The sequence below is a fragment of the Tigriopus californicus genome, chromosome 3 (assembly GCF_007210705.1).
Source record: "Tigriopus californicus strain San Diego chromosome 3, Tcal_SD_v2.1, whole genome shotgun sequence".
NCBI classification, from domain to species: Eukaryota; Metazoa; Arthropoda; class Copepoda; order Harpacticoida; family Harpacticidae; genus Tigriopus; species Tigriopus californicus.
In genome coordinates, this window is record NC_081442.1 from 7,294,366 (window position 1) to 7,306,924 (window position 12,559).

At 44.4% G+C, this 12,559-nt stretch overlaps 1 protein-coding gene across 1 annotated transcript; it reads left to right on the top strand.

The window, feature by feature from the left end:
* Positions 1 to 465: 465 nt before the first annotated feature.
* LOC131878047 (neurogenic protein big brain-like) lies at positions 466 to 5,543 on the top strand. Its single transcript, XM_059223947.1, has one exon. It carries the CDS (start codon positions 2,183 to 2,185, stop codon positions 4,082 to 4,084), a length of 1,902 nt encoding a protein of 633 aa, XP_059079930.1. The 5' UTR covers positions 466 to 2,182; the 3' UTR covers positions 4,085 to 5,543.
* Positions 5,544 to 12,559: the final 7,016 nt, after the last annotated feature.

The following is a 12,559-nucleotide window of genomic DNA, read 5'->3' on the forward strand; positions in this document are numbered from 1 at the left end:
AATCGAAAACAGACAGAGCCCAAAGAGTTCTTTTACGCCCCCCCCCCTCCTCCCCCCCTCCCTTCCGTGCTCTCGCTCCTCCCTATGAGAGAAGGAAGGCGACTTCCAACACTAGGTCGTTGTGTGCACATTGTACATAATACTGTAAGTCTTCCCCTTCCGAGCTCCTGTCTGCTTGAAGCTCTTGGAAATCTTCAAAGATTCGACCCGTTCCATGTTCGCCCGGCACAATCGCCCCAGAGAGCCGGTGGAGGAACCACGTACCAGCCAGTGCCCGAATGGATGGGCGGCTGAGTTGGTAAGTGGGTCGGTGGGTTGGTAGATCTGTCAGTCGGTTACCCTCTCAATCGCCCGCTTTTTTGGAACGAATAAACTGGTGGAGCGCTCAGCTATCCCTCTTCCTTGCTTACTTGCTTCCGTACTTGCTTCCTTTTGCGTCCCTCTTTCTTTTCGACCACGTTCCTGAGCAAAGGCAAGCAGTTGAGCTCGATGGTCTCGAGGAATCTCGTCGTTGCTCTCCTGCTCAATTTCAGATGCTGCTGGTGGTGCGGCGGGTGGTGCTGTGGGCGAATCAAGTTAGAAGCAAGAGGGAAAGAAAGAATCAGGAGGAAAAAGGGGCGAAGAGACGTTGAGTAGTTGTACGCCGAACGTGCCTTCGTCGACGTTCTCGTTCTTGTTCTCGTCAACGACTTGAGTTCGAGGACAAGCCGTTTGTTGTTGAGTTGGGCCAAATGAGTTCGCCTCCAGTTGTTGTTCGATCCTAATCCAATGATGAGTAACGCACAATGTGTGTTCCAGGGACCGTACGCTTGCCTCAGTGACGCCTCGCAACAATGAGGATCATTGCCAATCAATTGAGATCCAGTTCACCCACCAAGGACAACTCATTGGTGACAACAGAAGATAAGTGAGGGATCGAGAGAGTGGGACGGAAACGTATGTCCGGACTCGTGGTGATACAGTGGGCCACAACAGTGCACATTGATCAAGTTTCTGTTTCTCCGTTTGTGTTGCTTTCAGTACTTGAAAGCCATCTCGTAATATAGTGAGAGAGTGCCCCAAGCATTTCTTCTTCGTGTAACAAAGGACAACCAGTTTGGAAGTTTGAACTTTTCTTCATTCACAACTTGTTCATAAGGGCTTCTGTGGTGCCAACGTGAGTGCAACAATCCGATCCAAACGAGGACACAACCAACGGCTTGGGAGTGTATCGCACACATAACAACATAACCACAGCGAACATCAACAACAACGACAACAGCAACGGGGCATGTGCCGCGCTACTTTGTGTATCGCAGAAATGCATTCCTGTATCGCCTCGTAGCCCAAAGCCAAGAAAGAGTACAAACAAACATTCGACGGTATAAGACATTTTTGGAAGTCGCACTCGCTCAATCAAAGAGAGTGTACACTAACCTAGGGATATCCAATCACTTCGGTGATTCAAGTGTCAAATGCAGTGTTTGGGCTACGAACAAGCCAACTTTATGAATGATCATCCATTTGTTCTCGTGTGTTGTGTTCCCGTCTGTGCAAACAAATTATCCCAAGTTCAGAGCGGTGCCGATTTACCCGCAAACAAAATTGACGAGCTTGCTTGTTCAAGAGGGGCTGTTCTTCGGTTAGCTCCACAACCACAGAGACGCAGGCATCATGCCGACGAAGAGGTTGTGTAGCTAGCTCATGGGTGAATACGAAGAAGTTGACAACGATAAGAACAAAAAGAATGGCTAACTAAGTGTCTCTCTCTTTCTCTCTCCTTGTCGCATCAAGCTTTCCCAGTTCGAGTTCCCGCCGCTTTGCTTCGTCCTAAAGTTTGTCACCACATAAATCCAAGGAATCCGTGTCATTCAACCGTTTCGATCCGCAGTATCACTCGTACAGGCTATCTATCGTTTGGAGGCAAGACTCCTGGGAATAACCCAGAGAGAAGGAATGAGCATGATGAATACAAGCAAGCAAGCAAGCTGGTTGACAAGTGCGTGCGTAATATGACTCTTCTTTATGAGTGAGAGGGAAAAACCTCGTTCCCATGCAAGATCAGCATATTATTGTTACTATTATTGTTATTATTCACTTGTTCTGAGACCCTTGACATATCGCACAAGCAGGACCAATTCTATGTCTCCACGTTTTCTAGTCCTCCGCCGACCTTTTACGTGACTATCAGAAGAGATTAATTATGGCTGCCAGACTCGATTCGCTCCATGCTCAATTGGGTTGGCTTCTGGAAAATGCTCAATCGTTACTAGCCGATTCTGCCCCGTCCTCGACCACAGGGGGCGGCAACCTCTATTATGGCGGTGGGAGTGGTCGAGGAGGCCATGGTTCTACCATAGGCCAAGCCCCACCCCCGGTGTATTCATTCGTAGCTATGCAAAGCGAGATCCGAACCCTGGAATTTTGGCGGTCCATAATTGCTGAATGCATGGCCACTTTTGTGTATGTGATGATTGTTTTATCCGTGTCCACCACCTCGTCCGAACACACGCAACAGACGAACTGTGCCCTGGCTTCTGGTCTCGTTATGGTCATGTTGGTGGCCGTCTTCGCCCGTGTGTCTGGCAGTCACACCAACCCAGCCATAACCCTAGGGATGACCCTAACTCGATACATATCGCCCTTGAGGTCTGTTCTCTACATGTGTGCGCAATGCGGGGGTGGCATTGCCGGCGCCGCTTTGACTTTGGGCGTTCACGGACGAATTAATGACCCGGCTCTCAAATCGGAACGAGGCACGTTTGGAATGGAATACGTTCTGTCCTTCTTGGTGGTGTACACATACTTCGCTGCCAAAGAAACTCGAGTATCTCCCAGCCATCGCACACGAACTCTAGTACCTGGCCACATTCGCATCAATCCAATCTTTGTTGGGGTCGCTCATGCAGCCTGTCTAGTGGCTTGGAAGGGATCTCTGAACCCTGCCAGAGCTCTTGGGTCCGCCTTCGTCAGCCGTAGTCCTGATCGGTTCGATCAACATTGGGTATTTTGGGTGGGTCCTCTGCTAGGGGCAATCACTGGTGCCTTTGCCTTCGAGTACATCTTTAACCCAAGGCGAAAAGCGTTTACGTTTTCCCGCTTAAGAGGCCCTCACGATCTTGAAAACGTCTCCATTCGCTCCGAGGACGACATGATTGACGATTTAGAGCGGGCCAAGCAATACCGTGCGAACATCATGCAAGATTTCCAAGATCCCACACACCCTGCCTCTTCCCGAGGGGGTCCTTACAGTAAAAGACCGGGAGCTTCCGGGATGAATCATATCAACGGAGCTGACTCGGTGTATGGGGGGTCCAAGTCCGTGTATAACCAATCGATTTATGATTCCAAGTCCATGTACGATGGAACCAAATCAATGTATGATGGATATGATGGGATGGACCGAAATGCAGCCAATCTGAGACGTTCCCGATCAATTCACACCAAGTTCCCGCCCCCTAACCATGCTGTGACTCGACGAAACCCTTACGACTACCTTCCGGACGAACCCACCAAGGCGGACATGATGCAAACAGAGAGTGGGCCTCGACTCATGGGCAAGTCCGGTAGCCCTCGATATTTGGACGGCTACGGCAACGAGAAAATGGATCTGTACGGAGAGACGGGTTATGGTGCTTTGCGAGGCGGCCCTATGGGCAAAGGAGGCTTGCTCGCCACGGCCAGTGACATGCGACCCATGGACGACTCATATGACTCCAATTATAGCAGTTCTGGCGTCAAGAGGTCATCTGCCCTCCAGTCTGGCTTGAGTGCCTCCGACTATCATCATCGTCAGCAACAGGAAGTCAATCATTTGAGCCGAGATCGTGATTTCCCGCCTTCGCGCGGTGGAGTAGGAGTGGGCGGCGGAGTCGGTGGTGGGTTGGGGGGCAGTGTATCTGGCCCTGGGCACACGCGATTACGAGGGACAACCGACTACTATCCCTCACCCAGTCAGCAGTACAATGCCACTTATTCACAACAAAATGGGTGCTCAATTACCAACAACCCAGTGCCCAATTACCATCACTCTCCCAGTGGAGCAGTGACTGCCGTAGGCGCGTCTGTCCCAGCGGCTCCTGTGGGCACGGGAGCAAATTACTAAAGCCCCTTCTGATGTGGCAAGCGTGGTTGTTTAACTCTTATAATCATCCGGAGAGATTGCCCACCGAATCAGACCCTGTGCTTCGTTCGTCGTCCAACTACAAAGTGTGCGGTTTGCGCTTCAAATGTTCTCTTCCTCTCTCTCGCTCTCTCTCCAGTGCTTCCTCGGCTTCCTTCTATGATCTAGTATTCTAGAAGCTAGCTGGCTACTGCCAATGTCGAATACTTCGACATCGATCACCATGTCTTGAGTGCTTATCCCGGAGCATATTTCTGTTGGCTCTCCAGGATGATCTTCACGTGCAATCATCAACCATGAACACTCAATCAAATGTCGTTCTTGTTAGAGTTTTCTATCACATATCACACTCGTTTTATCCCCACCCCTTGTGAGAGAGTCTCATAGTCTTTTTATCTTCTTCGCAGATTGGCAATAATGGCTAGATGGGTTGCTCGAATATCTCGGAGAAGTTGAACATTTCTCTAGCTTTGGGATAGATGTGTCAGTTCCCTGGAGACTTTAGTTCCAATAATTATATTTCCGGGAGCTTTTCCTCCTTCAAATGAGTCGGAGTTGATTTTTTTGCTACTCTAACCAATAACAATCTTCTCTACCCTTCATGCATCCTCTAGTACGAAGTCCAACCAAATCCTCAAAGATTGGACCATGTGAAACGAGAAGGTAAATCCTTCGTTTCTTCAGTGGAAAGGAGCTACAGTAGTTAGCTGCTGCTTCAAAAAGGTTTTTCTACTAGAGGCACCTCTCTTTTCTTGATGTTTTCTGGACACCAGCGAGGTCGACTCAACCTCATTCGTGTGGTCGTAATTCCCTCAGACTGAATGAAGGGCGGCTTTTTATACAGTAGAAACCAGTACTGGAACCAGGAAAAGACACAGAACGGAAACCCGAAGAAAGATGCAAAGCTTCAACTTCTGTGCCAGAAACGAAAGTGCACTTTTCGATCCATTGAGATCGTCATTTGATGCGCTCTATAGATGCGTGCGTTATGTGCAAGCACACACAAGTACGCGTGTCTCCATATCGGATGATCCAACAGGATGTGATTTTTGTCTCATCAAAAGACTGAATCGAGTCGATTCGATTAGTCTGTAAATTGGGATTCGTTGGCATTATTAACCAATATCATGACTACTTACAGTACGTACAATACTTGCGTACATAATATGTATAACGTTGACTCCAAATGAGGGTTAATGTTTTGAACGACAAATGGCATTGCGCGCTTTCATGGATGTTATAGCCTAATGATGATGCTGAGAATGGGTAAATTAAGTCATGATGGCAAAAAAACGATAATTCATCGTTATATTGAATACTGATCATTATGATGATACAAATACTCCCAACTATTCACTAGCGTTGTGATGAAATACCACGTATTATATCAACAAGCACTCTTGATACTCATATCTGAAATAAACCATGACCTTTTAGCTTGCATAGGATCTTTCCTTTGGGTGTATTATTATCATAACTATTATCATTTGTTTGTATCAAGATTTCTCCGGCATGACGGCCTCTCCAGATGTTCTCGTCATCCCTGTGGCTCGCTTGCCAGTTGACAGCTCTCGCTCGCAGTAAATATTGTGACCCTCGTTGAATGAGACAGCTATTTCCGTTCCTGGCTTGGGCCATCCAGAAATTGGACTCACGCTCTGGCCCTCCAAGCATCGGTTGAAGCCTGGCTTCGACTGAGGAGATCTTAAACAAATTATGTTTTTTCAATGCCATTCGGAGAGGAGGGGCTGATTGTGGACAGTGGGGAAACCAACCACGCGTTCGGATGTCATCTGTTAGTTCACCCTATGCTCATCCGTACCTTCTTTGGCAGTAGCGGGTTAGAATGAAGAATCGCCTCTGTATGTGTACCTACTGCAGAGGGTCTACGACAAATGATCTGAACAAACGACGATGACGACGACGACGGCCACGACCCTGGAGAGCTTTGTACTCATCTCCAATAACACCTTGAGCATCCCCCTCGTTGAGGGGAAGAGACTCATTTACGCGCCCTTTTTGACCCCTGGTGGCTGGCGGCGGGTTGATAGCTTGGTAGGTTGGCCGGATGATGGCGGATGGCAGATGTGGCGCGAATGCTTATTCACCATCTAGGTAGGCACATGTATGAGCACAAAGAGAGCTTATCTCAGCTCTTGAGATCACTCATGACTACTTTCGAGAAATTTGAGCCAACCACCTGCAATGGAACGTTAGCGGCAAGATAAGAAAATAACACATCGTGTGATTTCTTGACTAGTGCCTTGGCCAAATTCATGTCATTGATCGAAAAATGCAAACCTACAGTACCTATGATGAATAATGTTACTCCAACAGGTTGTCTTCCTCTATCAAGTTTGATTTGGTGTCTAATCACCACCTGAACAGATTTGGAAACAGAGTTAGCGCATTAGCCACTATTCTAAGGAGAGGGGGGCTTCGAACTTCGAACTTCCACATTCCGCTTCGATCAACTCCACTTATTGCTAAGTCGTCCTCAGTAGTCGGTTCGTCTAACCTCTACGTATCTATGTACGGGACGATAGGACGATAGGTATAACGTAGCCTGTCTGTGGCTGCTGTTTTTCGCTTCAATTGTTGGGAGTCCAAGAATAACACCAAGCTCCTTCCAACGAGTGTTTCTCTCTTTGGTAGCGTACTCATACATAGTGTGTTCTTCGTCCAACTATCGTACTCCGCACTTCGCTCCCCATTTTCAGCTCTTTTGCGCACGCTGCTACTGAGCAACCAACCTAAAATCCACTCAGGACACAGAACGACAAGAGTTGACACGTTATTCTCGTCAGCACAGTCGTCGCCTTGATCCTTTTTCTTACTGGCATCCTGAGATTGTTCATCTTTGAGAACGAAAATGGCCACGACGGCACGAAAATGTGGCTTTGTGTCGTTGGAAGGGGAATCTGGAACACCTGCTTCCTTCAGGCGTTAAGTTTCCAATCTTGATGAAGCTCAACATCATGAAGTTCCAATATCGAGGGAAATGAAATAAAATAAAACGTTTCAGCCTAATCAAAGAAGGTGTGCTGATCCGCAGAAGAAGTTCAATCCTTGAAAGGTGATTTGCTACGCTAAATATTTTGGATAATAACGTAATTAATGCAAGACTTTTTCATTTTTTTACTCTCAAGTTTTTAAGTATTTTCCTGTTAACGCACTCCTTGGATGCGAAACTTGAAATGCAGTTTTGGCGATCTTTCGTTGCATCATTCGTTTTTCCAACCAAATGCACTTCATAACGATGCCAACAAATTGACTTGTATGGCAACAGTGTCTTTTTTTAGACCATTCAAAAAGCAAAAAGGATGATACAACTGAAGCTTTAACGGATCAGTAAAATTTGTTCAGTTGAACTAATCGATTGCTTACAAGTGATGGGATCAAACAAATTTCCAAAATCAGGATCGCCAGAAAGCTAGGAAAGTCAAAGCACGAGCCGTTTCTAGCGTATCGTAGAATATTAGGGTTGACCAAAAAGGTGACCCTGGTTTGATCGGAGAAAAATCAGGGTTACTTTTTGTGATTAACTGACGGGTTTTCGATTTTCTGCTAGTAATGCCGTATGCCACTGAAAATGTTAATTGGTAGCCCTACTTACAACCTCCGGTGATTTTTTGTTTGATCCCCATCAGTATTGCTTACCCGAAGAGAGGTTTCGTTTCTTGGTACATGACATGTTCCGCAAAACTGCAGTTTCCTGCTCTTAGCCCCAAGATTTTCTTGTGTTAGCCCATGAACCACTGGAATATGGACGGGGATGGTAAGATTGAAAATCAGCAACTCCAATTCGAGTCAATGAATTAAATTCTTCTTCAAATAAGGCTGGCCCGAGATCCCTGCGATTGCGTATTTCAAATGTCAGCTCAATCAAAAGACTGAGTCAAAAGTTATGCCCTCTCAAAGTGCAGTACATAACAGAGCACAGAATGAATGACTTAGCCCTCTTCTGGTAATCAATTACCACAAGAGGGCTAGTTCGTTCATTCATCGAAGAGCTTTGTAGTGCCTTTTAAGACGGCATAACTTTTGATCCAGTCGCTCGATCAAGCTGAAAATTGAAATGAGTAATTGTTGTAGCCTGGGATCATTCTCATTTGAAGAAGAACATAATGCATTAACTTAATCGCGAAAAGCTAATTTCCAAACCAAGCGTCCCCTTCCATATTCCAGTGGTTCATGGTTAGCCAAATGAGCCTTGGTTTAGTCTTAGATTTCGAGGTTGTTGGACAATGAAAGCACAACTTGAGATATGGACTTGCAACGCAATAAAATTATTTTCCTGGATCATTCACTCAATCCAAAATGAGCACGTGATAGCTTCAAAATATTTTGCCAAATAAATAAATTCTTCAAACATGGTGTACACTATCTGGCTTAAGGAACTAAGTATAGAAGATCAAAGTTACGTTGGAAGAACTGAATAAGATTTGAAACTTCGACCCTCCTTGGACCAATAGTAACGGAAATAGTATCGGAAAAGGAACTGTAATTTCATTACATTTTAAAAATTTGTTTTTTTTGAACGACCCCCCCAAAAAATACTCGGTACTCGTGGCTATTTTGTTTTTATCTTCTTATTCAAATTCCTTTGAACTAAAAGACCTAACTCAGAGGGAAATCTCGTTTTGACTTGAGTGTGTTGCACCAAATTTCTTAACTCTCACCATATTCATCTATGATTTTATTCTCTATCAATTGTAGATGTGAAGTATCTAAATAATATGTACTTCAGACTGCCGTACTCTATGTCCAGTAGAAAGAAATACATGTACACTTGATACTAATACTCTGCAAGTATTTTGAAAGTCGCTAAATATTTGGAAGACAGCTAAAATATTTCATCAAATACTGTTGAAGATTATCATTTTTGACACGTTTTTGAAGACAGTTTGCAATAACAACAAAAAAATAAACCCTAAGTTATCAAAACAGTTTTCTTACGCTTGATTTTTCAAAAAAAAAAATCAAAAAAATCATTTTCCTGTTATGCATATCCATTGGCATACCCAAACGAGTACAGCCAGTACAGAACGTAACTCTTTCGATCCATGATGGTTTATAACAAAGAAAAAAGTATTGATTGTGGTTCATTTTGACGCAGGATAACCCCTACTTGGAGTATGAAGAGGCCTGTAATTGTCAATCAATGTTCAAAGTCATCAGATGTCATCCCATCCCCTCTTAATTCAGTACTCACACTTCCATCTCCTATCGAGGATTGAATGATGGTCAATCAATCGGACAACCAACAAACACTTAACTCCGGAATATAGACGAATTATAACCTTTCATTTTAATAGTACTGGGGATTACATTCCCTGTAGCGGTTAGAAAAGCCCGTGAAAAACCAAACCAAAAAAAAAAAAGAATCCGGATTCATCTCCTCCCGTCCAGACAATGGAAGTGTCGACCCCAGTAAACCCACCCACCCAGGGACTATCCTCGGGCTCAGCCCGGTTATGGACCCGGACCCGGCCATGGTCCTAGCCCCTTCTTTTACATCCGTCTGTGAGTAAGACTTGAGCGAGCCAACCCAAAGCTAGATGGATGGATGGAATGGATGGATGGATTCCTTGACCTCGTCCAAAGAAAACTGATCCGATTTAAGTTGGATCAGATACAACGGAATCATCGGCCCATACCTGGAGGTTCTTGGATGGACACACACGCCCATGAACGGTCCTCTATGTACATACACCCTTGAGACCCCAGCCTCCAGACCAGCCAACCACTTTTGGCTGCTCTTTCGTCCATTTCCCGCCCGCCAATTTTAGCCATGAGAGCCAGATCAGTTGGATCTCAACGGACCGAGTCCTACCCACTCACTGACTCATTACTTTAAAGGTGCCCATGACCATCACCTTCCCTGTGAAATGGCGTTTGTTCTTGTGGGCGGGTCCTTATTTGTTCTATAAAACTGAACTCTTTTTAGTTAATGTCATCTGTAATGTTAACTGCATATAAATATCCAAATTGTCTTTATCATGGTCTTACTATATTTGTGTTAACGTTTTTGACATGACCTTTGAACTATATATTATTGTCATATTTCGACCAGTACTCCGCTATTAAATAGTTTATGATACTATTGGAGAACTGTTGTCCATTTATTCACGATTCAGGTGACTTCTGGTATAGTTCATAGAACNGAAATAGAGATGTTGTTGCTCAATACTAGGATAAGGTTTGAGATCTTTTAAGATCTTTTTCTCAAAGCCAATATAAATACAGAAATGAAATGAGCTCTTTAAGAAGGCAGAGCTTCAATAGCATTTCGAATGGGGTTTCCAACGCAAGGAAAAAGGTGGTCTGACAAAGAATTTGAATTTGCTGCTCTAGGGCACCCCCTGAACGTAAGGTTGGTCAGACATAGTTTGCAGGAAACAATCTAGTAGGTCACGTTTAAGACTTAACTAGGGTTCATGGAATAGGTAAAATTATTGGCAAAGGGTTTCCGAGGGCAGGGACTCTGTACCAATTGAAAAAGCTATAAGGCTCTTCATTAGCTTGTTGTTTTAATGAAGTGGCTTTATGTTTACAAGTAATTCTTCTACTGTGACTCGCTCACTCAGGATGTATTCGACACTTGGGATGAGGTGAAAGTCGAGGAGATACTTAGAGAGCATAAGAAACCGTTCGTTTTTGTTTTGTTACACGCTGTATAACTACAGGGTCTGAAGTCTTTCCCTTGCAACTAAAACTGCTAAAAAACTTTGAACCATATGGTACCTAATTCCATTTTCTTATACTAAAATACAAAAATCTTTATTGCGAGTTTCAATCTCATTGGATTATTATATGACAGAGTTTTCCAATATATTTTGGTATGTCCCATTTTGGGTTCGAGGTCCGCCGTTTGAGGTCCGCCGTTCGAGGCGATATAATCCACTTTAGCAGGGGGTGGGGGGGAGACCTGGGTTCGAACCCATGAACCCGAGCAAAGCTCGGTCGCGCGTAAACCAACTGCGCTACAACCATCTCCCCTCATATTAAGTATGATATGACATAAACCCATAAACCACTGAAAAATATGGACGTACCTCGATGACCAAGACTGGTCATCAGGGCTGCACCAATGGTCTTGTCATGATGCAGGTCCGTCCTGTCCATAGCTTTCTTGAAGCTCAAGAAAACGCAATTTCCACGTATGCCTGGCAGCCTTGATATTTTCACTAACAAATCGGACAAAAGTGTCTACAGACAGCCTCAATGTACTTGCGGCTGATTTATTTTTTTGTTATGACTAGTCTTGGCCGAGGTACGTCCATTGTCTATGGATAAGATGACTTGAAATCCTCTCAAAACTTCAAATTTCCAAGCCATTTTCCTATTTCTCTCAATTCGAATATTGCCAAGGTGTTTGAGAAGATCATGAAGTTCGAACTTGCAGAGTTTCTTGAAGTCCATAATGTCCTTCCTCCTGGTTAGCATGGGTTCCGAGCAAATTTTAGCACGGTTACCCAACTGATTGAGCATTTAGAGCAGGTCATTGAGGGACTGGAAAGACACGAGTCAGTTGATTTTGTCTATCTTGATTTTGCCAAAGCCTTTGATAAAGTAGATCATGGCCTTTTGTTCAATAGACTTCATGACATTGGGATCCAAGGCAAGGTTCTCAATTGGATAAGAAGCTTCATTCATGATAGGAAGCAAATTGTAAAGGTTGATGTATGTGACTTAGTCACATACATGATGTCAAGTCAGGTGTTCCCCAGGGCTCTATTTAAAGCCTTTTTATAATATTCATAACCCCGCTTCAAAAGCTTAATATTTGTGCCAGTATTTCTTCCCATGCTGACGATACAAAGTTTGTTTCTGGTAGGAATTGCCAAAATTCCAGTAGCCTGGCAAAGATCCTAGATAATATCTACTCTTGGGTTACTGAAAGTAATATGGCCCTGACCGGAATGAAATCCCGCTCAATGACTTTGGGGCAACTCCTTTGAATGCTCCACGATTTAAGGGTAGTCCTCCAAAATAATGGAAAGTTTGATGAGCACATCCAGTTGAAGGTGGGTAAAGTTTGTCAAATGCGTGTTTGGATACATCGCATTCTTAAGTCCAGAGATAGTATCACGATCAGGGATGAGAAGTCATTGAAAGCCATTTTTGACCAGGTGGCAGAAAATGGTGGCAGAAATTCCTTTTAAGTCGAATCTTGTCCTCGCTGATTGAGTATGATGCATCAAATTTCCCAAGTCTCCACATTTCCACGACTTGAGGCAAAGGCTTCTAACAAGGAAGCTCTACTAGCTTGACAATGTCTAGTACCGTTTTTTCCATCATGACCTTTGCAACATTGTTTCAAACCTTCAAGAATCATTACCCCATCCAGAGTCCCTGTTTTGACTCCTCAAAGCATTATGACGCAATACACTTTACTGAATACGATGTTTATGCAAATATTTTTAGACATTTTACACTGTCAAGACCAAGAGT

What these genes read in the sequence shown, in the direction of transcription:
- LOC131878047 (XM_059223947.1), top strand. Translation starts at nt 2,183, where the DNA reads ATGGCTGCCAGACTCGATTCGCTCCATGCTCAATTGGGTTGGCTTCTG.